Source organism: Gadus chalcogrammus, chromosome 4 (assembly GCF_026213295.1).
Source record: "Gadus chalcogrammus isolate NIFS_2021 chromosome 4, NIFS_Gcha_1.0, whole genome shotgun sequence".
NCBI lineage: Eukaryota > Metazoa > Chordata > Actinopteri > Gadiformes > Gadidae > Gadus > Gadus chalcogrammus.
In genome coordinates this window covers 11800434-11825678 of record NC_079415.1, presented here as the reverse complement: position 1 = coordinate 11825678, position 25245 = coordinate 11800434, and the positions used below count along the sequence as shown (strand labels likewise).

The 25245-nt window shown below is 44.0% G+C and overlaps 1 protein-coding gene across 1 annotated transcript in view; it reads left to right on the top strand.

Annotated features, from left to right (window-relative positions):
- Nucleotides 1–25245, top strand: part of npr2 (natriuretic peptide receptor 2) — a 39590-nt gene that overhangs the window by 6341 nt on the left and 8004 nt on the right. The window contains exons 3-15 of the mRNA XM_056587803.1: nt 211–324; nt 814–949; nt 1370–1464; nt 4371–4506; nt 5644–5728; nt 9904–10024; nt 12063–12137; nt 14161–14238; nt 16897–17001; nt 18026–18097; nt 18935–19094; nt 19508–19663; nt 22601–22769. Of these exons, the coding sequence (XP_056443778.1) occupies nt 211–324; nt 814–949; nt 1370–1464; nt 4371–4506; nt 5644–5728; nt 9904–10024; nt 12063–12137; nt 14161–14238; nt 16897–17001; nt 18026–18097; nt 18935–19094; nt 19508–19663; nt 22601–22769 (1502 nt within the window). The remainder of the gene's footprint in view (nt 1–210; nt 325–813; nt 950–1369; nt 1465–4370; nt 4507–5643; nt 5729–9903; nt 10025–12062; nt 12138–14160; nt 14239–16896; nt 17002–18025; nt 18098–18934; nt 19095–19507; nt 19664–22600; nt 22770–25245) is intronic.

Here is a 25245-nt window from a genome sequence, read left to right as displayed (position 1 = left end):
CATTCCATAAGAACATCTCAGTGGGCAGCATGACACAGCTATGTGAACGTCAACCTTTCATAGCAGAACACTGTTCATATCCTACGACCCTGACTAATATTCCACTCTCTGCGACCGATGCATCACCATCTCTGACGGACTCTGAACGTCACATAATGCTCCTTTGCTTGACGCCTGCTCCCTGTGTTTTATGTGTTTTCCCACCCCTAGTCTGTGTTCGTCATAACCTACCGGCCGCCAGACAACCCAGAGTACTTGGACTTCCAGAAGAAGCTCCATGCCCGGGCCCTGAAGGACTTCGGTGTGACTCTGGAGCCCTCGCTGGTACGTCCTCAGACCTCTTACTGCAGTCTCAGCAGCGCCCAGAACCACAAGGTTTATGGGCTGGAAAACGTTTTTGAAACTTTATTGCGGTTCTCCGTTAACAAAGCAAGAAGGCCCGCTGTGCGTTTGGAATTGTCTTTAACACAAATGTCAGCGATTACTGGTGAATGATGTACACAACAATACAAGTGAATTGTGCTGGTTTTTACGACCGCATTTATGTCCTTTATTAGGCGTGAGGTATGGGGAGTATTTTACGCGATTTGCTCCGTTGTTGAAATTACGTACTTTGTACAAACGTGTGTCCTTAGAAACATGGATTTGACCCGTGTTTATGTGGTGATTTACTGTAAGGCTTTAACACTGTTTTCAAATGACGTCAATAAAACGTGTGTCACGGCAAAAATTCCTTTATCTTCAGGCATTATTGGCGAGTGTTTTGCACTGTCCAAAATGCAAACCTCTTAACATCCGTGTTTCTCCTCCTAGATGGACTACATTTCTGGGAGCTTCTACGACGGTTTCGTGCTTTACGCCATGGCCCTGGAGGAGAACCTGGCCGAGGGCGGCGCCCAGAATGACGGCATCAATATCACTATGAGGATGCAGAACCGCCGCATCTGGGGTAAGCACCTCTTCTCCTCCTACTCCTCCTTCTTCCTAGTCTTTTTCTTCTTCTTGTCCTCCTCCTCCTTCTTCCCCTTCTTCCTCTCTTCCTCCTCCTTCTCCTCCTCCTCCTCCTCCTCCTCCTCCTCCTCCTTCTTCTTCTTCTTCTTCTTCTTCTTCTTCTTCTTCTTCTTCTTCTTCTTCTTCTTCTTCTTCTTCTTCTTCTTCTTCTTCTTCTTCTTCTTCTTCTTCTTCTTCTTCTTCTTCTTCTTCTTCTTCTTCTTCTTCTTCCCCTTCCTGTTCTTCTCCTCCAGCTGTCCAAAGATGACACGAGCAGTGGTGAATGTTGTCAAATTGTATTAGGTGTTCTATTGTGGAGTGGGTTATGGGGGCAATGGAAAATGCTTCTGATTTTCTGAAAGGTGTCTTTGTTTTCTAGGAGTAACAGGCCTAGTTACAACAGACAACAACAATGCCCGGGATATAGACATCAACGTGTGGTCAATGACCAACCAGGAGACAGGAGAATATGGGGTGAGATCACTGTCTTGAACTACAACACTGGTAACATCAACGTCAACAACTTAAGGTTTTAGAATATATAGAATATTAGAATATAAGAGAGCTGCATTTTAGAGGTAAGCTTTCGAGGATGTAATTCTATCACATTTATGTAACAGTCATTGCGACTTTCAACAGGAAAACATTACCATTAATGTTGGTTGTCGAGTCCACTTGATACTTTCATCATACTTTATTATAGTCTCATTTGGAGCGTAATCGCTCTGACCACTAAAGACGGTTTATAGCCAAGGAAAGGATAGTTGTGACGGCTTGGTTTACTGTTCTGCGTGTAAAACGACACCGCCCTGCTATGGCTTCTTGATTCGTACAGAGATAACCCGTGCATCGGATTCGGAAGATAACAGCCTCAAGTGAAAGGTGCTGTAGGTACGATTTAAGAGCTGTTATTTCGTTAGAAATTGCTTTACCATCCGTCAGCTATTAGTGAGTTCAATAGGCTGTGAGAATATCTGTTTTGAGTTGACTGCGCCTGCCTCTGTGAGAGACCATTTATACTAGCGCTTTAACGCGTGTAACGCGTCTACGCGCCTACACCAATGGTTCCCCTATGCAAAAATGCCGATTTTCAACGCCAACGTGCGTGCAGTGTGGCTATCCGTGACAGCTTACTGTAGGGAAAATTATCGAGTTATACTTTTCAATTGGACATAATTCACAGTTCATCCAATTAGTCATTGACCATTGTAGAAAAGTTTGTGGTTCCTTACTTTATATCTCAAGGTGTGAAATAAGGGACACAAAATACAAAGCCTTAAAAAAACACGTTTTCAGGCAGACGGCTAATTTTCTACTTGTGCCTCTTTTACTGTAATAATTAAAGTGTAAGTAAGTAAGTATCTCTTTGAAAGTACATTCGCTTTTTCAATCATAAGAGGCCCAAAAGCCTGACATTTCTCAGGGCATTTATTTGTGTATTTTGCAGTTCTGTGAACTGCTTTACGTGTGATTTTTCTCAAGGCAGGATAAGTAGGTTAGCATGGGTTAACATCAGTTAGAATAGAGAAGAAGCCCTAAGAGACTAGTTGTAGCAGTTTGCTCTAATTCTCTCTATTTAATTAATTCTTGTGAGCTTCTCACTCACAAGAATGGGCACCACCGTTGCTAATGCATTCCTATTGAGTTGACTGTTGAACCACGACCTAGCCTTGACACTGCGCTTGGATTTTTCCACCGTGACACTGCTATCAAAACTTCCAGCATTCTAAACTTGAATCATTTCTAAACCTGAATGTATGTTTCCATCGTTGCAGGGTCAAAAAGCATTGACATCCCATCTGTTGACTGGCTATATTCCTAAGGCCTAACCTAGAGTCCTAGAGACCAAGGCTTTTTTGGACGCTTATCATGTCTTGACCGCTTGGGCCTCATCCACGACCACCATGCTTGTGGTAGTAGTTGCACAAAGGGCAGTGCTCCAAGAGTCTCTCCACAGCAGTAGTGTCCGGCCTCAGGGTGCCGGAGGCTATTTCAAGAGTGACGGCAAGCGATTTGTTCATGGCTTCCAGCAGCCTTCCTCGGCCCCAGCTTTCTCCAGCTGTCCAGGCCTCGTCCCCACAGACGGTCCCCCCCCCCCCCCCCCCCCCCCCAATGGAGCTATGCCAATAGAAAAAAGCTGGTTTAGATGTTCTGCGGGGAAAAGGTATTAACTTCTGTTTTCCTGGTTTCCATTGCGGCTAAGAATCACTTCAGCACTTAATGTTGTCTCTAGTCGTATTGTGCTTGGATGGCTCCCGCTGTATTAGTGGAGGTTTTTCTGGCAAGGAGAGCACATTGTAGGCCGGCACTAATGAGGAAGCTGATTCGATTTGCTTCTGTGTACCACATGTCCTTCAAACTGAGTATTTTCCTCCATGTTTCCACACTTTCCGATGTCATCCACCGTCTCTGCATGGCTTGTGTGCCAACCTTGGCAATCCTTTTTGCTGACAGTGAACTCCTGAACACTGAGACGGGTTTGCGTCGTTGTGATAGAGTTGCTGCGCTCCAAGAAGTTTGAGGTCTGCATTCCGCATGTCCTATTCCTCCTCTTCCCTGTCCACAGACGCCCCCCGAAGAAGCTATGCTTCAGACCCTGTCCCATTCCTTCCTTGGGGGGGTTAGTTGGATGGATAATGTCCATCCAGCGTCTGGACATTATTATTGGGACTTGGCAGAGTTCTAGCCGCTCTCGGTCAAGTCCAACTCTACCGAGGCACTGCAACATTCCTTTACATGTTCTCAAGTACTTGCTGATGGCAACTACGCTCTCTCCCATGGAGAAAGGAGGCCAACGTCCATGTACCAGGCTGTCGGTCTGCAGGATAGCATCAATGCTCAATGCTCTTTAGACCTCTGATAAAGAATGGATAATTTAGGTTTAAAATGAGGTGTTTAGAGCTAACCCCAAACCCCTCAAGCCATACCACGGTTACCTGACCACAAAATCCCAGGAATCACAAGATGATTTCTTTCTTTCTCACTAGAGGAGGAGAAGAATGAAAAGGACTGTGTAGTTTAAAGGGAAACGAAGCAGATATTTTCAGCCCTCATATTCTGTGTGGGAGTGATGGCTCTGCAAGGTTTCCACTTGGAAGGACCTGTGTATAAATGTAACCTCTTCAGCAGTCTAGAAGGAGCAAACGGTAAACAACGCTGGTCAGAGACACAAGAGTCATGTTTCACAGTGGGACACACAGGAACGCTGTTCACAAGCCAGCAGCCAATAGGATGCATGCTGCACCCCAACACCACCTCAACACACTCCACACGGATGGAGCATTTACGGAAATGTTCTCATTAGAAATGTACATACACACTCCCTTGCATAAATTGAGACATCATATTTTTTGTTTTGCTGGTTTGCCCTGTGTTTACAGTTGGTTGCCTACTACAACGGAACAAACAAAGAGATTGTCTGGTCCCAGACGGAGAAGATCCATTGGCCCAGTGGGGGCCCACCCCTGGACAACCCCCCCTGTGTCTTCTCCACAGATGATCCTTCTTGTAATGACGGTATGGATGCAGCCCTCCGTCTCACTTGGTCCCTGACGAAAAAATAAACAAAACAGTTCAGCATGCATTCAAGTTGATTGATGCTTGAAGTGTTATATAATGAGGCAGGAAAGTTAGAATTTATTTGAAGTGATATATATAATGTTTTTTTCTGATTTCTCCAATTGAAAAACTGGAAATTCTTGTTAAAAATCGAAAAATATAAATTGTTATGGATGTGTATTAATGATGAGCCATGGGGTGTGTTTCTGACCAATGAGATTTCCATACATACTGATACCAGACTGATCTGCTGCCTTTAACAAGCTAAGAAAAGGAAGGAAACTTCGGTTGAAGTAATGATGTTGCTGACTGAGAACAGCCCAGACCAGCCAGGATCGGAGCACCACAGCAATGGGGTGTTTCTGGAACGTAGGGGGAGAGGAAATCAATCTTAATCCATCCCATAATCAGAGGGCATCTGGACACAATCTTCTACATTTTTACCAGCAGCCTGCTTTAAGAGACCATAACTGGTGGAATTAGTTCTGAAAATACATTCCCCGTCCATCCAATCTTTGTTACTGTTTTACTACCACCACTTTACCACACACAGATCACGCAGAAACCTCATTTGCAGAGCAAGAGGGATTGGCATTTGACCAATACTTTATCAAGTTGTATGAATCATACCCGTTTGTGTGTTTAAGTAAAAAGAGTATAATACCATTGGTTTCTGGGTGCGGGAGGGTCTGTTGCACCAGGCGGGGGTCAGGCTCCATAAAGAGCACCGGCCAGCAGCTCACGGTAGAGGGTTTTGACCGCTTGGCAGGTAATGAGAGATCATGGTGAGACGTCAAAGCAACCGCTCAGGCGGTCGGTTTCGCCACTCTGGCAGGTACACTGCTTTTGAACACGGACGTCAATGGCCCGTAATGGTATTGAAAGATGGAAACATGGTACACGCACAGCTTAATAGAATATATTTTTGAGGATTCGCCTCAGAGTCAGGCTTTTCATGGGTTTGAGGACTAATCCCTTCGCCCATGGCTGAAGGACTTTGACGTGGGACAACACTATGGCTTTACCGAAAGTATCTCTCAGCAGTGCGTCAGACGATCCATATCAACACATGTGTTTGTATCTGATTGGCTGCAGGTCATCTGCCAGTGCTGGGGATTGTCGCCGTGGGTTCTGGCTTAGCGCTGATCGTGTTTGGGATCTCCAGCTTCCTCATTTATAGGTGAGTGCTGCTGCTGCTGTATGGACACAGCCCTTGGAAACATGTGTGGTGTGACAAATCTGTTCAACAAGAGACAAGATGTATAGGAAGACTAAGACTGACAGCTAGATAGAGAGAGGAGGGGAGGGAGGGAGAGAGAGAGAGAGAGAGAGAGAGAGGGAGAAGGAGAGAGAGAGAGAGAGAGAGAGAGAGAAGCTGTGTTTGTAAAAGGATTTACGGAGCATGCAACTCTATGTGGCACAGAGGAATTTACATGTTTGTTGCCAGAGCAACAGCACAGCGGGCGATGTTTTTAAAAAAAGTACGGGTTCTGCTAGATTCCCAGTGAGCTTCCAAGCAGTGGAATGCCTGTTTCAATACTTTCGATACGGCATTTCGAAACTGCCTGTTTCGAAATGCCGGCCTGCATTTCAAACAAATTATTCGCCTTAATCGTAATTTGCTTCTTAAATGTGATTGAGTGGTCAAATGTTTTAGTATGTCATGTAATATGTTTAAATGTGTATTTTTGGAAATGTTATTAGTAGGTGTGTGAAAGAAGTGGTCGGGGATGTACAATGCAGAGCATCCAGCTATAAATGCATTTTCATTAAAGCAAAACTATAGTTTTGCCACAAGTAACAGAGGTTACTTGTGTGGTAATTGTTCCACGAATCAGATTGAAACCTCTTTAATTATGCAAATTGTTAATCATGTATGTCCTAAGACATTAAACAGGTTGCAGGGTGGCAACCATCCTCGATAATGTCATGGATGCCTCTGTACGTAATCAGAGAAAATTGGTTTCTATTTTTTCCCCTCCAATCATGCTGAGAGACATTTCACTTGTATAACATTTTAATCGAATTTAAAATGTGACAACTGTTTTTATGCAGGCAATCTTTGTTTTTATAAACCATAACAACACAGGGTACTCTCTGGTGATGTCTGAAACTATATTGTTTAGAGTGCATTACTAATGTACATAATGATTATTGCAAATTATATTTATTGTCCCATAACGCCGGCAATCTGATTTAATTTAGTACGATTAAGTAATAACACAACAAGGTGTTAATTGCCGCCCAGTGAAAATGGAATTTGATCGGAGGAATAATTGAAGGGAAATGGAGCAGCAGCTGTCAAAATCTGAGGTAAAAATCAATTCAATTCAATTAAACCAACAATGATCGTTTCTTTCTTCTTTTTTCATTGTGCATGATTAAGTGAGCATGTTGGCAGTGTCAAATGATGTTAAGTTCAACTCGAAAGAGAGATGATTCCTGAAAACCAGTTCAAATGCTCTGTCTGCAGGTTCCATCTGCAAGGCCAGTACGGTGGTATTATCTGATCCTGCATCTCGGTCAGTTCAACCTATTCTTCTACTTTGAATTTAATTATAGAGTAAAGATGACCGTATTCAAAAGTATCGAGTCATTAAGATGCTCGTATATAAAAAATGGATTGAGGCAGCTGATGTTTTTGCAGCAATTATTTATGAAAATGTATTCCCATGTTTTAATAGTTTATATATACAGTAGTTTACACTGGTGGATAAGGCTATGCTAGGCTGACATATAGATATATACTTTTCTTACCAGAATGGATGGAGACATTAGAACATAACATGTAACATAAATAAGAAGTGCGTTTTTTACATTTTGAAGTAAAATAAAACAACTTGAGTAATTCATTTTTGTTCTTGTTTAACCTCACGATGCATGAATCAGTGAGGTCTCCCTCGTCTTCAGCCGTCTATGTTTGAGAAAACAACATGCTTTATTCAGTTGCCGTGCTACTTTTACCAACATATGTCATCCACCATCTTTCTTTCCATCAGGGTTCCTCAGAAACATCATCTGTTCTTCAACATGCATTTCGTCTCTGTGGCACTTTTGCTCGTTAATCAATTTGTTTATTTGTTTTCTTCCTGTTTAAATGCAGTTTTTAGTTGAATCGCAATGCTGGCTCATTTGTGTAACAGACAACACATTAAATGGCTAGGTTTTTATGAGTGTAACATTGAATTCAGTATATATTTATAAGTCCTAATAAATAAAGTTGTTTAGTGTAAAGGGGATAGTCAAATGCAGTACATTGATGACATAATGTTGAGAAAGATATCTATATATACATTCTGTGCCAGGCGAAAGTGTTTTATTTTGTTATAATATTGTTTTTGGTCAGTAAAAGAATACAGTTGAAATGTTCCTCTCGAATATGCCACAGTGAACGGCTTCTTCCTCAAGTGCTGATTGTGTCAAAATCGAATAAAGCGTACTGTTTGTCATAAACCATGGAATAACTCTTTCATATGTTCCCACCGCACGTCATTTATTTAATCTCTTGGGCGCCTGCCTCTCGCTCTCCTGCTCTCTTTTTCTCTCGTTCTCTCTCTCGCCGTCTCTTCTCCGTCTCCGCGTCTCAGTGTCCGTCTAATGAAGATTGACTCCATTGACTTGCGTTTCAGACTCTGGGGGTGCAGCGGCAGGCACTAAGCGGGGCAGAGTGTGCCTCTGTAGTTTTTAATGGTGGGCTTGGTCCAGCGGTGGTATTCACAAATGGGATGTATGAAACAATAGCCCCAGTGTGGAGCCCCACACTCACACTGCCACAGCCCTCCAAACGGGGGGCTTTAAATAGAAAAATTGCCCCCTTTTTTTTTCACACACACACATGCACACACAGTCACAGATATACTCCCCCCCCCCCCCCCCCACCATACACAAACATGCACACAAACAAAGGAACAGACCTGCCTCAGGTCTTGGGAGCAGGTCTGTTTGTTTTTTTGTTTGTGTGCATGTTTGCAGAACTGCGGTTTAACAGTATTTCCTGCAGTCAAAGGTCACAAAAGGCTTGCAGCCACACTGAGAGGTTTCCATTCCCCCGCCGTCGGCACGGCGGTCAGGAGTGTTAGCAGGCACAAACAAGCGGGGACATCCTGCATAGGTTAGACGCTGATCAGTCAGGACTTGGGAGACTCCCTTTCTCTCTCTCTCTCTCTCTCTCTCTCTCTCTCTCTCTCTCTCTCTCTCTCTCTCTCTCTCTCTCTCTCTCTCTCTCTCTCTCTCTCTCTCTCTCTCTCTCTGTGAGAGGGGGTGGGCAAGAAACCAATGAGAGCCACATTTCGGGGGGCCAAAGAGGGTTGGTTCAGCTGAAGGCTAAAACACGGTGATATGCTAACGCTGCAATCATTTCCTGCAGGCATCTGGAAGTGTTTTACACCTTTCAAACCGGCCTGGAATGCCGTGCGCCCTGTTCCCGGTTCCTCTTTTCAAATATTTTCTTCACGAAAAACAAATCCGCTGCCACCACCACCACCACCGCCGACCCTCTCCCTTTATATGTGCGCTGCTCCCACACAATTATTCGACTGCATGAAGAGATGGCTTGAGGTTGAGTCGTACGGTAAATCAGTGCATGGGAAAGAAGAGCATTTCCACTGAGATCTTTACCAGATGTGATGGTGCTGTTGGTATGATCTCTCTCTCTCTCTCTCTCTCTCTCTCTCTCTCTCTCTCTCTCTCTCTCTCTCTCTCTCTCTCTCTCTCTCTGTCTCTGTCTCTGTCTCTGTCTCTCTTTGTCTCTCTCTGACCTTCTCTCTGACTGTCCATCTGTCTGTCTACATCTGTTTATTTGTTTTAAGACAGTTCAGTGTTTGTGCACAAGGTTGATGTATGTGCATGATACGTATTTGCACACACACACACAATCACAAATATATTCAGACACGCACATACAAATAAAGAAACACACAGACACACACACAATACTGACTACGCATAAGGATATCTGGATAATTCTACAGGGAGGAGGAAGCATGTAATTGAGTGAGAATGCGATTGCATTATCCAATCAAAGCCAGATCCAATATTGTTTTGAAAACAGATGCCTGTATATTATATTACAAACTCAAATTAAAAGGTGACATTCGCCCAGGATAACCCCAGCCTGCAGACGTTCTGTAGCTCCTTCATCTTTATGAAAATCATTGTGAAGTAAACATTACTGTCCGCAACTTCAAAATGTCTAATCGCCATGAAGCAGAATATGTTGTGTCACAAAAGTTCTGTTGTAATGTTAACTTTTATTTAAAAAAAATACTTTTTGTAGTCTTTGATTGTTGACGGTTGCATTTTTACATGCCGCATCATCCCTGATCTCCTTAATCTGACTGTTGTGTCCTCCTGAAGGAAGCTGAAGCTGGAGAAGGAGCTGGCTGGGATGCTGTGGAGGATCAAGTGGGAGGACCTGCAGTTCGAGAGCCCCAACAAGTACCACAAGCGGGCGGGCAGCCGCCTCACCCTCTCACAGGTACCTGCCCTCGAGGCCCTGTCTAGGGGCTCAGAGCCAACTGGAGCATGCTGGCATGTATGAGGCCTTAAACAGTTCCTGTAGATGTGGTTCAGATGGATATATTGGAGATTTCTCTCCGATCCTCTCTGGTTTCCTCTTTTCCACAGTCATGTTATCTTCTTAATGTGCACTCAAAAAAAGTTGACCTGGATCCGAATCTTTGGGAAGAAAATTCATCATTCTTCATTGAAGTGAAATACTTTTATAATAATAATATTTGTCGCCATCATAAAAAACCTGCAGCAGGCAGCTAACACACAACAGCTGGGTGGCTTGTTTTTGTCAATTTAGCAGAAGCTCAGGATATTTCTCCTGTCATTTGTCTTACACTAAGTAGTTTTACTTTTACTTTGTAATGTGTCATTTTATAGGAGGCAAGATAGAGTACTGAGCGCTATACTGTGTTGAACTGACCACAACAAAGACTAGTATGGCCATTCAATGCATGCCTTATCCAAGGCTTATGAAGGGTGATATAGGCTGTGTTTAACTCGCAGCTGAAGGGTTCTGGATTTCAGCTTACGTGGATCAGCTTTGCTTGTAAGCATGTTGGCTGTGCCCTATCTACACCGCTATATCCATATCTTTACCTGCCACACGTGGATTAAAGCTTGTCCTGAATACACTCTGTGCTTAATATTTTATACATTATATAATATTTTATGACATATTACGCCACACAAACAAGGTATTGAGTTATGGACGTCGAACCTCTAGGTGTGACATTACAAGTTCACATTTTCCAGGTGTAAAATATAAACAACGACAAATATAGTCTCACAGGCTGTGACGCCAAAAAACGCTTCGAATTAATTCGAAACATCAAACTGCTCCAGATTTATGCGTTCATTCACGATGACCTCACGCTGTAATAGGCTGGCAGCCCTCAACGCCGTTTTCTTCATGATGTTCAGCTTATTGCTCGCAGCGGTTTCTGTTTTGTTTTGTTTATTCCATCAGTAGCCCTGGCGTCGGTCCTAACGTGTGCTTAACAAGTTGTGTTGGCAAGTTCCAGCCCCGGCCCCTCTCTGCCAATAGGAAGGCCTGGCAGAGAGGTCTGGGGGTAGCAGGCGCTCGGTCGGTGATCACCGCTCTGTGGTGCCCGCGGTGGTGTCACCGCCATGCAACACGTGAAATGACAATCGTAAATTGTCTGTACGTTTTTTATGGGCATTGGTGCTTCACTAACATGAAGATCAGGAATAAAGATGACTGGACAAATAAGGACAAAAAGTGAAGAGCCAGACAGTCAGGCTGTCCGAATGCTTTGTTGGCTTGCACATTCTTCAGAGCCTTCCCAGCGGTCTAGTGAAGGAGACGGGGCTTGTGGTGGCTGACACATATTAAATGATTGGTAAAATAAGCCCTGTTCTGGCACAGCCCCTTAACACACACACAAATGTGGCTTTATATAAATATATATATATATATATATATATATATTTGAAAACTAATGAAAATGGTGTGCATTTTTCGACGCTCGTATGCATGTTAAATATATGAAGGCCTATATAAAATCCTTTTTTCAGTATAGTCTCATTTTTTCAATCTTGGGGATAATACTGTGGAGAACAGCAATTTTCCACACTGGTGTATTTTCCAGCAACCGTTAAATTGTTGCCAATATTCGCATCCTATACAAATGTGGAGACGTCTGCTTCGTTCGTCCACTTAAATATTTAGTAATTTCTTTCCCCTCTGTGAGCACACTGCAGATATCAGCTCAAGGACTTTGAGCAATTAAACCATGAAACAAACGTCTAGAAAAACACACCTCGCAGGCCACACACATTACGGTCCTAGCTTGTCTCGGATGCCACCCCTGCAAACGGGAAGACCCGCCGAGTTTATCTTGCATTCTTGTATTAAATAACGTAAAAACACTGTGCATTTACTCTGTTATAGCACACTTGATATGTGCTCTTACAGAGCCTCTTCCAGCGAGTGTCTTGTGGCTAACTGGCACTTTCCTCCTTGCCCCCTTTCACCCCTCCAGAGAGGTTCCAGCTACGGCTCGCTGATAACTGCCCATGGAAAATATCAACTGTTTGCAAAAACGGGCTATTTTAAGGTAAGGCTTCGTGAGTTCTGACATTTTCGACTCCTGCGCCCGCTCACTCCTTTTGCCACCCACACATGTGCACACACACAAGCACCGCAGGCGGAGGAGATTCAGAGGGAGAGAAAGAGAGGACAAATAAGAGAGAGAGAGAATGAGAGAGAGAGAGATAGGACAAAGAGAAACAGAGAAAATGAGAGAGAGAGATAGGACAAAAGAGAGAATGAGAGAGAGCGAATGAGAGTAAAACTGATCGGATGAAAGAGAGATAGAGAGAGTAAGATAGGAAAAAAGAGAGAGGGAGAGAGACGGATAGGACAAAAGAGAGAGGGAGGAAGAGAGATAGGTAAAAAGAGAACGGAGAGGAGAGATAGATTGGAGAGAGAGAGGTTATGAAAAGAAAGAGAGAGAGGCAGATAGGACGGAGCGAAAGGATAAGGAGGCAGAACTGAGAGTGGATATACATGAAGAGAGGGAGAGGAGAGGAGGGAAACAGCGCACAAAAGCGTGATGAATCCATAGAAATAGACAGACCAACAGACTCAGTGAGAGCAAGACATATGGACAGAACGAGAGCGAGAGTGGAAGAGCGAGCGAGCGAGGGGCAGAGAGAGGGGCAGAGAAAGAGTGGGCGAGTGGAGTTGGAGGCTTTTAAATCAAATGTATTCCCTCCCACCACCCAGTCTGGACCACATTGTTAACTTGTTGCTCTTAATCTCTCTTCTCAACAAGATGGAGGTTGTTTGTGTCATTAATGTATGTACATGTTAATGCTGGTGACGTGTAGCAGCTAAATACATCACATTTGTAATCCATACGTTCCTTTTCAGCTCAAATGCTCCAATAAAAATCTATTTACCAAATTATTGTAGTCATCAGTTAATCACTGTTAATTGAACGTTGTCCTGCCTATATGATAAGGCTCTAGATATAAAACATAAAAAACATCTATAACATTATCTTCATGATTTGCTTCTATGGGGACTGTAGCCATTTAAAAAAACGACAGTTATATTTCTACTGCTGGGCGAATTAGACTGCCATTTTGTGTTTGTATTGAATTTATTTTGAACTTATTGATCTATACAGGTATTACTTAATGGATTCAAGAGATAAATATTAGCTGTGAGATTCTCCTGGACTTGTCACTTTCAGTGTCTGAGCACAGTTTGGTACGATGGGTAAGATAGGAGACTGCCAATGCCAAACACAGATCCCCATTAATTCTGGATTACGGTCACTTGGGAAGCAGACGATTACATTGGCTGGATGTACCTCTGCCAAACAGACAGTAATTAAATCAAGGATAACAGTAACTACAGCAACAAATGAAGTGAGCGCTGCATGACGGAGACAGACAGCCCAGTGTATGCGTATTCCATCACTCCTGGTAATGACTTATATCAAGTTTACGCACTGAATTATATAAATGGTAGATTTAAACATAACGTCAAATAAACACAGCCGAATCTGGAGTCTGCAAGGTTCCTGGAACAGGCTAAGGGGCATTATAGACCACATGTTGAAGTAAAACCCTCGATAACGTCAGCACATTGACCAGATATAATCCTGCCCCGCAGACATCTAGCACCAGGTAGTGAGTACAGATGGAAGCATTTATTATCATGATAATCATATGACATTTCACAAGGTGTCGATGAAGATTACCATACGCTTTTGAATTCATGATACCCTCCTCAGCAGTCTCAATGTTCAGAGTCAGGACATTTCAATATGGTTAAAAATAAATAAATGGTAACAGACTAAAAATGTTAACGTTTCCAATAATACAATATCATTCAAAGACAAGAAAGGAAAAACGTAACAGTAAGACGAAAGGAACTTTAGCATGAAGAGGATTCATCTATGTTGCATGTGATCACAAAGAAAGACTGTTAAAAAACATGTTGGATGCAAATGTTTATCACTGTTGTGTGAACGGTTGTTTATCTGTCAGGGATTGTTGTCTGAAACTCCATGGCTATTTCGTCTTGTATTGTGTGCTGAAAACATTCTTTGACCTTTTATCACACAGGGAAATCTGGTGGCCATCAAGCATGTGAACAAAAAGCGGATAGAACTGACTAGACAAGTGTTGTTCGAGCTCAAACACGTAAGTTCTCCTAACATCAAGGTCTGTTTGGACTGTATGGCGGGCTTGGCTGTATGTTTCATTTTACATGTAGTGCGTCCATGTTTCTGAAATCTGTTTTCTATAACCATGAAAAATATTAATCTTTCTATATATATATCTACATCTATCTATATCTATATCAGTGAATGTATGCATGTTTGCTAAAATGCTACACATTCAATGCTTGTGATGCCCTTTTTGGACGTGCCCAAAAAACGAAACAAACTCACACACAATTTGGATCTCCATTTCTGACGTTTGTTCATTTTGCTTATATGTGTGGAACTATGAGGCAAGATATAACTGATGTATGATATAATTATAAATAATTGTGTACGTTACCGACTTATTTATGTATGGCTATGACTATATAACACTATACTATTGTCAGTATCGCGAGGGCATTGTTCTTAAAATGTTGACGGCAAAGAACAAACGACAGCTGGGAACCATTTCTAATTTATTTTCACCACCAATGGAAGATAGAAAACAAGTCACTTTTCACACCTTCCGGAAGATGGGGAAGGATATGTTTTAATGACACACCAGATCAAGGACCTGTTTAAAAAGGACGGAGGAAGCTGCTCATTATAAGTCTGTTTATCGGGTCCAGTTCAGGATATGGCTCATTACTGGAAACATGTGCCTTACTGCTAAGAGTTAACCTACCAGAGAGAGCCCCATCAAGGCTGCCTGCTACCAACGCTGCCTTACTTCGTCAAAGGCACCCTGATCAGTGATAAGAAGCTACTGGGAGGGAAAACATGGAATCGATGGGATTATGTAGAATGGAAACATGCTCCAATTATAGACCCAAAAGACTGGAAATAATAATGAATACATAATGAATATATCCTTTTATATATCCTTTTTCCCCTCTTTTCTCATATTTCAGTTTAGTATCAAATGCATATATATTATATTAACTTCCCTCTACTGTTTTGACCAGTATATGTTTTGCCGACCCATAGGGTCCCTTTCCCTCACTCTATGCCATGCTCTCTCTCTCTTCTCGGAATCCTGCACTTTCTTATATTCATCTGAAACATTTCAGATGAGAGAGAGAGAGAGTGAGTGAGTGAGTGAGTGAGTGAGAGAGAGAGAGAGAGAGAGAGAGAGAGAGAGAGAGAGAGAGAGAGAGAGAGAGAGAGAGAGAGGAGAGAGAGAGAGAGAGAGAGAGAGAGAGAGAGAGAGAGAGAGAGAGAGAGAGAGAGAGAGCGAGAGAGAGAGAGAGAGAGAGAGAGAGAGAGAGAGAGAGAGGTGGAGAGTGAGAGGGTGGTGAGGGAGATAGAGAGAGAGAGAGAAAGAGAGAGAGAGAGACAGAGAGGGTGGGGAGATAGGGGAAAGAGAGGTAGCGGGAGAGAGTGGAGGGGAAAGGGAGGGAGAGGGATGGAGAGAGGGGGAGAGATAGAGAGAAAAGGATGAGAGAGAGAGAGAAAGAGAGAGACAGAAGTCAGAGCTGGCATCTTCCCTACAACCCCGGAGCCCTGATCGGCTGTTAGACCGCAGCTGTGAAAAAGCCAACCAGATGGGGAAGAGGAGCCCCTGCCAACGGAAACTTAACCACTTGTCTTCCAGCGTCTCTCTCTCCTCCTGCTCCTCTCCCCCCTGCCTTCTCCTCTCGCTGGCCGTTTCAGCAGGGGAAATTATATAGGCCAAAGGTATAGGCCAACTTCTCCCTGAGCTGCGAAACAGGAGCGCATAACTCCCTGGTCTTTTGGTGTGAGAGCAGCTGTCTCTCTACCTCTCTCTCCCTCTCTCTCTCTCTCTCTCTCTCTCTCTCTCTCTCTCTCTCTCTCTCTCCCTCTCTCCCTCTCTCCCTCTCTCTATACTCTCTCTCTCTCTCTCTCTCTCTCTCTCTCCCGCTACCTTCCTGAAACCGGTCCAAAGTAAAAACACACAGTGTTGAGGTTTCTCTGCAAGCTGTTTTAGACACGTTGCTTCAGACAGGCTGCTATAGAGTCTGTTTACATTCGCCCTAGACGCCGCTGACCGTATATGGTTCTCAACGGCATATGCATCCTTTCGCATCGGCCTTCATCACGTCTCGTTTGTTTTCGGCGTCTCTCGATAAAACAACGCGTCAAACGTTTTCCCCCTGACTTTATTTAGAATTCGTCTGGCATTTCTTTTTAAATCCGAAATTGGAGGTGGTCCAACGTCATGAAAACAGAGCGTGGAATCGGTGAACACTTTTCCGTGTACTCTTTTTTTTCTTCTTTCTTCCCCCCCCCCCCCCCCCCCCCCAAACATGTTTTGCCGGCCCCTGCTCTAATATTACCCCTTGTACGTCCTCTAAACACCTCACGCTTTTTTTTCTTCCCCGACTCGCCGTCGTAGCACACTGGCTCATTCATAACCTCCAAGGGCAATTTATTCACAGGCACTGGTGTCAGCGAGGTGCCCTATACAGGAATGCTTCTGAACACATAGAAAAGACACTGTGCCAACCCGGTCTCCTCCGCAAATACACCATTCTGATGAACCAGCGGCAGAGTATTGAAATAACTCTTGATTTTTTATCTCCGAAGCGTGTCGTCTGGGCCCTCCTCTCTCCGTTCAGTTCAGTGTGGGAGAGAGAGGAGGGAGGGGGAGAGAGAGCTCCGCACTCACGCTGGTGTTGGTTGTTATTTTTAGATGCGCGACGTTCAGTTCAACCACCTGACGAGGTTCATCGGAGCCTGCATCGACCCGCCCAACATCTGCATCGTCACCGAGTACTGTCCAAGGGGAAGTCTGCAGGTGGGATCCGCTGTTCTGCTGGATTTCTTGGTTTGGTTGTCTTTGGCTCTGAAGCCAACCGTTTATAAATAAATCTGTCCATTCATGATAATTATAATGTTTCAGAGCAATGCACTGATGCCCCCAACGTAACAAAAAACCCTGGTTATAATTTAGAATAAAAGAGAGTAGCAATTATTCATAATAATTCTGTAGTTAATTCATCATTAATATGTTATCCTTCCGTCTTCCATCCACCTATCCATCCATAATCAGTCCATCCCCCGTTTCTTTGATCCCACCCGGCATCTCTTCTCCTCCTCACACCAACCGATAACAAACCAATGAGCTCTTCTCTGCTCATCGTCATCTAACATGTTGCCATATCCCTAAAAAAAAATCCCTTCGCACAGTGTGTGTGTGTGTGTGTGTGTGTGTGTGTGTGTGTGTGTGTGTGTGTGTGTGTGTGTGTGTGTGTGTGTGTGTGTGTGTGTGTGTGTGTGTGTGTGTGTGTGTGTGTGTGTGTGTGTGTGTGCGCGCGCGTGCGTGTGAATGTGTGTGTTAGTATGGTTGCATGTGTATGTGTGTTTGTGTGATGGAACATATCTTAAATTGCGTTTGTCAAAGTAACATGGCGTTGGCAGGTCACCTTTCCAGGAATTACGGGGACTCAAAAGTGGAGATTGTTTGTTGAAGTAGTGACGAGTCCAAGTAAAGTCAATTACAGATAGCAGAAAGTAGATATTGTCTATCACTTAAAATTCACTGGGGGAAATAAAAATCGTTCTACCCCTGTACCATGAGTTACTGGCCAAATAAGGAACGGGAAAAGGGAAGAGAGATAAGGCGTACCAAAACATCATGTGGAACCGTTATCACTATCATTTTTTAAAGTTACAAATGTTCTCAATATCCTGGTTTAAATAATTTACAATTGAACTGGATGAATGATTACAATTCCAGAAATGCATTCGTGCTTTACTAGATAATGGTTCACCGTGTTTAGTTGTGTGACATGGTTTTGTTTTGGTGTTTTTCCTTGCAGGACATTCTGGAGAATGACAGCATTAACCTGGACTGGATGTTCCGATACTCCCTGATCAACGACGTGGTGAAGGTACGTACACTCACCCAGGGAACGGACGCTAGAACAAACCGGTCATTCAGACGCATCTACGAGAGTTCCTGGACGTAATCGTTGTAGTTGTTAGTAACGTTGAAAATTACATTTAAGGTACTTGCAAACTACATGCAGACGTCTGCCTACTGGAGAAGGCTTGAGTTCCGCCAATGTACTGTATAAGGAAAAATCTCCCTAGTTGAAATTAATAGCACAACATTTGGGAGAAGAGAGGACCAATAGATGTTCAATGAAAAAATCATGTCCTCAATTGTTGCTTTTTCTCATGCAAGCATGTTGACAACATCAGACAGGAACATCCTTCTTCACAAACATCCAAGTCCTGGAGGTTGAATTTAATCCATCTTGGTGCAAAGATAAATGTTTAGTCTTCCTTTCAAAGCAGCCTCTTTTTTTGCCACGAAATCTGTCTCTTGGGTAAACCCTGCGTAAAACCAAGCATACGACACAGCAGTGCAATTGAATCACCACACCACAATGATCACTCGATTTTAAAGCTTTGGTGAGAAACATTCAGAATGAACTGCATGCTTCCACCAGTCTTTAATCCATCATCACACATCACACAATCACCACACGTGTAGGTGTGTGTTTCAGTGTTTTATTTGTGTGTGTGTGTGTGTGTGTGTGTGTGTGTGTGTGTGTGTGTGTGTGTGTGTGTGTGTGTGTGTGTGTGTGTGTGTGTGTGTGTGTGTGTGTGTGTGTGTGTGTGTGTGTTAGTGCGTGTCTGAGAGTGTGTGCTCATGAGTTGCTGCTGAAAAAAAAATGTATGCAGTTTAAGCGCTTCATTAAAATTCTCCTCCTCTATGCCAGGGTATGAACTATCTCCACAACAGCTACATAGGCTGCCATGGAAATCTGAAGTCATCTAATTGTGTGGTGGACAGCCGATTTGTTTTGAAAATCACGGATTATGGCCTGGCTAGCTTCCGCTTCTCCAGTGAGAACGATGACTCACATGCACTTTATGCAAGTAAGTTGACTCAAGCTGTCAGATAGGAGCTTGTATAAACATGTTTACATATGCATTGCACGTGTGTATATGAATGTGTGTGTGTGTGTGTGTGTGTGTGTGTGTGTGTCTGTGTCTGTGTCTGTGTCTGTGTCTGTGTCTGTGTCTGTGTCTGTGTGTGCGTGTGTGTGTATTTGAATCTCTGCCTCTGTGTATGTCTTGGCCAGTGATTGTGTGTGTTTCTGTGTCTGTGTTTATACTTGTTATACCGTGTGTGATTGTGTGTCTATGTGTGTCTGTCTTTATATATGTGTGTGTGTGTGCGTACGTGTGTGTTTATATTTGTGTCAGTTTATATTTGTGTTTATATTTGTAAATGCATGTTTTTGCATGTTTCATTGTGTTTGTGTGTGTGTGTGTGTGTGTGTTTCCAGAGAAGCTGTGGACGGCTCCGGAGCTGTTGATATACGACCGCCACCCTCCACTGGGGACACAGAAGGGTGACGTGTACAGCTTTGGCATCATACTCCAGGAAATAGCCCTGAGAAATGGGCCCTTTTATGTGGATGGCATGGACCTCAGCCCCAAAGGTAAACAAGCCGTCTGTCCTGGGCCACCAAACTACTATGGCATTAGACCCACACAGCATAAACAAGGGAACAACTGTTTTGTACCAACCCTGACCCCCTGACAGGGAGGCAGCCTCACCACAGATTATCTGAAAATAACTTCAGGCAAGGAATTACTCAAAGCAGACAGATGCCAAAACCGAGACACATCAGAAAGAAAAGGAAACAACGGGGCCGAAACAAGGAAATAACAGATAAAAAAGACCGGTGCCAAACAAAGTGTTTCCAGTTACACAGTGCTAAATGTGCTTTCATATCACCAACAACAGGAATGATGCGTCTTAGGTAAAGTGGATGGACCGCATTTACAAACAGCCTTGTCCTTTTATAGTTGCCGTTTGGCCATAGCCGACGTTGTCCTCGACGGCAGGGGGACACACTGGACACAAAACGTATCGAAACACTGCAGATCCAGAGGAAAGAATCTCTGTGTTGTTATTAGCGGGAACATGACCGATGCAGAGCTGCTGTTTCTTGAGGAAGAGGAGAATAATGTAATCAGTTTGCCATACCTTTCAAAGAGAAGGCGTTGGAGGAAGGAGGCGATGGAATGTTCGCCGTTTACATTCATCGCCGTGCCCCCGTGTGGAGGGGTCACCTACGTGTTCGTGCAGGCGGACTCGCTCCCACAACCTCCCCACAAAGGCGGTCTACCTTGACCGAAACAACAACAACAACAACAGAGCAGGAGTTAGAAACAGCATGTGTGAAGCATGTGTGACGTCATCTGAGGTCACACGACAAATTGCCCTATGAACCATCATCTTTTAAGAACAGTGACTATGAATGTGGTTTTATGTTCCCCGTGGCATATGAGATAAACTATCCAATCAATTTACACTTGTTGACCTAAAGAACATTACAACTAAATATATATTTATACATACACTTGTTGACCAGGGGAGGAGAACGGCATCCAAAGTCTGAGCGGCCAATCCAAGCTGGTCTGGATCAGATCCTAAGGCCCAGTCCCATTTCTACCCCTTACCCCTTCCCCCTTCAAAACAAGGGGGAGGGGTAAGGGGTAGAAATGGGATTGGGCCTAAGTCTCCGCTGTATACGCAGGCCTCGGGGATCACCAGGGGTGTAACTGTTGCGTGTGTGCGTGGGGACAGGGCATCAGTTGGGGCGTTTGTCGTATGAAAGGCTCCATGCTATTGCCTTAACCAGCACATTATCCCCACCTCAATTTTAATAATTTGGCCTGCTTACGATTAAGTAAGTAAGTGACCCACCCACAATTAAAATCCAGATTCCCCTTACAGGCAGTCAGTCTGAGAATTTGAAAGAAAACGGTGTATGGCGGGGCAGCTTGTAGTCAAAACAAAACAACATGGTGGGTCTATAACGGCGCCTGACTCTATCTGATAAGCTAAGCTAACCAGCAGTGTGGAATAGCTGTTATTAAGCTGGCCTCCTAATGACTGGATAAATAGATCTGTATCTAAAAGTAAACACAGGGGATTCGTGGTTTTCAAAGTGTAAAAATAATTAGAGTTGAAAGTGATTTTATGATGATTATTATGATAATTATTATTATTAATCTTTGCAGTAGAAGTACTAGTAGAAGTGGCAGGGATGTTGGTAATGCTGCTATCCCTAGCAAATATCCTAGCAATATTCATATTATCCTGAATAACATGATTCGTTTTTTGATGAAGAATTTAAGCAAACAAAAAGAAGAAAGACTTATGAAAGGGCATTGCAGTGGCAGCATGGGTTGATTTGAATTGCACTTCAATAGAGAATGTGGTTCAGCAGCTATGGAATTTAACCTGTTGGTACAGCCGCCCAAAAGAACCGTTTGCACCGAGAGTGTGAGTGTCGTCAACAATCAATGAATCATATGCTCTGATGACTCAAATAAGAACATCTTGTATCTGCGACTGTCCCAAGCCTGCAATGAGCCTGTCCGATCATTTTGTTCAGCCCGAATAAAATGATTGGATGGTCTACCAGTTTGTCAACCTACCTACCAGGCACCTACCTGCGCGCCCTCTGCCCGTGCACTCAATGCACATGAGCGCAGTCTTCCACAAGGCTAGGCAGACCTATTGCTGAAGCTAGCTAGTTAGGCATGTGTTGTGGGGGAGGATGCTTTGAAAGAGGCCTATAGTGAGAGGGGGGATTCTTTAGTTTGGATTCTCTCCAAATCGAACTTACTCCGGCCTGCTCCTCATAATTGCTTACCCTACCCTGAAACAGATTGGCAGGTGAGGTGCAAAACGCTGGACGAGTGTTTAGGCCTCTGATATTTAACATAACCAGCTTGGCTGTAGCTTGTGAGGAGAGGGGAGGCAAGAGGGGGAGAATGCAACAGCAGTCTTTGGTGGAGCTGCAGGAAGCGTTGTCTTACTGGTGTTCCCGTGGGGAGGCACATAGAGTCCCCTCACAAGCTTAGACTCTTGTGGTCGCCTGCCCAGAATGAGATAACTAAATCACCCAGCGACCAATTGCCTGTGAGGTTCAACACGATGACGCATGCAGTATACAACTAAGAGTTAAGTTGTATGTAATGTAAGAGCAAAGTTGAAATAGAATCATAGGCGACCTAGTTAGGCAGATTTGGGTAGACCAGATTTTTAAATAGAGGACCTTGGAAATTTGGCTTTCAATCAGTCATCAAAAAATCGACAACAAAACAGCACTTATAAAATAATCAATTCCACAGCAATGTTGTTTCTCTCTGTTTCTCTCTCTCTCTGTTCTCTTCTCTCTGTCTGCTTCTCACTCTCGTTCTCTCTGTCTCTCTGTCTCTCTGTCTCTCTGGCTCTCTCTCTCTCTCTCTCTCTCTCTCTCTCTCTCTCTCTCTCTCTCTCTCTCTCTCTCTCTCTCTCTCTCTCTCTCTCTCTCCCTCTCTCTCTGACCACCAGTGTCTCCTGCCCTTCCTCCCACTAGAGATCGTGCAGAAAGTGCGTAACGGCCAGAAGCCGCACTTCCGGCCCTCCACCGACCACAGCCAACACTGTGAGGAGTTGACCTTCCTCATGGAGGGCTGCTGGGCCGAAGACCCCATCGAACGCCCCGACTTCAGCCACATCAAGATCTACATCACCAAGCTCAACAAGTGAGCACTCTGCCTGGAAATGACTAGCGAACTACAACCTGCCTAGAAATGACTAGCTAACTACAACCTGCCGAGAAATGACTAGCTAACTACAACCTGCCTAGAGATGACTAGCTGCCTAGAACCTGCCTAGAGATGACTAGCTAACCACAACCTGCCAAGAAATCAATAGCTGCCTAGAACCTGTCTAGGTATTAGAAAAGACTGTGGTCACTCTTTTTTAAGTGCTCCAACAACTTAATGTTACTTAAAGGGGAACCGGTTTACTTACTTATTTTCTAATGTGAGAGAGTAATGCTTCAATAAGCGTGTTGTGAAATAGTCGTGGCCAACAACATCCACTCCCCGGAAAAAAACGTTGAAAAGGCGAACCAGTGAAGTTATTGGTTCATAATTGCGTTCTCCAAAATGGACCAATGACTCTAACGGGCAAACCTAGATAACTGACATGACCTAATATGGGGTTTATGTTCAGCCTTCATTCCCCAAATGTCATATTAGAACATTTCTCAATGTCCCGAAAAATCGCGACTAACACTGCCTTGAGATTGATTATGAATTTTGCTTTTTCTTTTACACTTTTTTTGGTAGCTCGGAAAAAAGCCATCTCTTTAGACAAGCTACAGATGATTACTTCTGATTGTTCCTTACTTATACAGTCCACAACCCAACTCAACAACTGACCCCGGCAAGTGGCTGTTTTTGATTGTTCCCCTTCATGGAAGCCCCTTGCCGCACCTCTCCCTATATTGCGTCCAATGAGAGCATGAATTATTCATTGACGTATTTTTCTGGTTTCTTTTTATGGCTGCTGCAGCAAGGCCTGCATGAATGGCAGCTCTGAAAGCTCTAATCACACTAGAACACGCCCGCGCACACATGCACACACATGCACAAACACTCACAGATGCACACACACATGCGAAAACTGACTCCTAGTCTCCAGTCAGTTCAGTTCAGTTAAGTCCCTGAAACCCTGGTGATGAGGCCCATATTTGTTGTGATTCAAAAAAAGCCTTGTTGCGTCCATTCATGTACATCTCAGTGAATGAGGGGTCTGTAATAGCCGGTGTTAATCCGGTCTTTGCTGTGTATCCAAGAACAACAGCAGACTAACTTCCTTGTTGTTGACCTGTTTGGTCTGCAGTAATGACTTCAGTAATCTTTTCCAATCTGCCGAAAGCTCAGCCGGTGAATGAAGAGCTGCAGCTGACACAGACATCTATAATATACTAAAGCATAGCATTGCAAAGCATGACATTACCTCGTACTTCAGGCACGTTACTTAACGTAGCACACCAAAACACACCATGAAAAACACAACCCGCCACATACCACAGAAACACAACAGTACAACCCGACACCAAACCAAACCCAAACAGTAAACCCAACAACATTAAACAACGGCAAAACACGCATCACCACACCACACTACAACAAAGAAACAGCAGTGACAGCTCCCCCTGTTCTGTCCTACTCCTCTGCCTGTCACCTCACTGTGTGCGTGTGTGTGTGCGTGTGTGTGTGTGTGTGTGTGTGTGTGAGGGCCAGTGATGTATGGCGTCCATCTGCTAGTGGCTGCCCCCCTAGCCCCCCGTTGTGATGGATTTTCTCAGATGTACTCAAGGATGCGCCGTCACAGCGTGCGCCAAAGCGTTCCCTGCGGCCCCCCCACTATTTTCATTAGCCAAATGTATGTTGTTGACACGACATGACGGACGGTTTGTTATTTTTGGTGTGTGTGTGTGTGTGTGTGTGAGGGAAGGGGGGGGGGGGGGGGAGGCTGAAGGCAGGGAGACAAGGGAGGTCTTCAGGCTGCAAACGACCCGGGCTTCACCCAGCCCTGCGAGAGGACACCCGACCACTCCACCCGCCGTGAATAGCTGACCTCCTGGCCGCTCGTGCGCCGCACGTCGCCAGCTCGTTTGTCATCGTTCTCCCACTGACACGTTCAGCTTTTTTGGTTGTCCACGCCCGTGTGCGTCACATGGGTTATTTCAACCAATACGGGTTGAGTTATACGATTTTTCGTTTTGTTATAATTTCTGTTTTATTTTATGAATCTTTTATATTATGATTTAGCACATTCATATTTGTATATTATTTATATTCCAATAAAGTTATTTGGATAAACTCCTTTATCTATTTTTTTTTTTATTCCTTTTTTTATTGTTAAATGTATGCATGCGTAAGTTAACAATGCTTTCATAACTAAATGCTGAGTGCTTGATGAAAAGCCCTGTGTTAACAGACACCACGGTCACGCCTGGGACCACGTATGTTATCACAGCGTGTATTTCCAATCGCCACAAGAAGCTCCCAAGATATGGGGGGGGGGGGGGCACAAGATCCACCTTCCTGTTGGGAGCGATCGTCTTCATCCAGGGTCACTGAGCCTCTCAATCATCGGCATGTTCTCCGACGTTGACCAGTGGTGAGGTGGAAGAAGCACCAGGAAGTCCTTCCCCTGCATAAT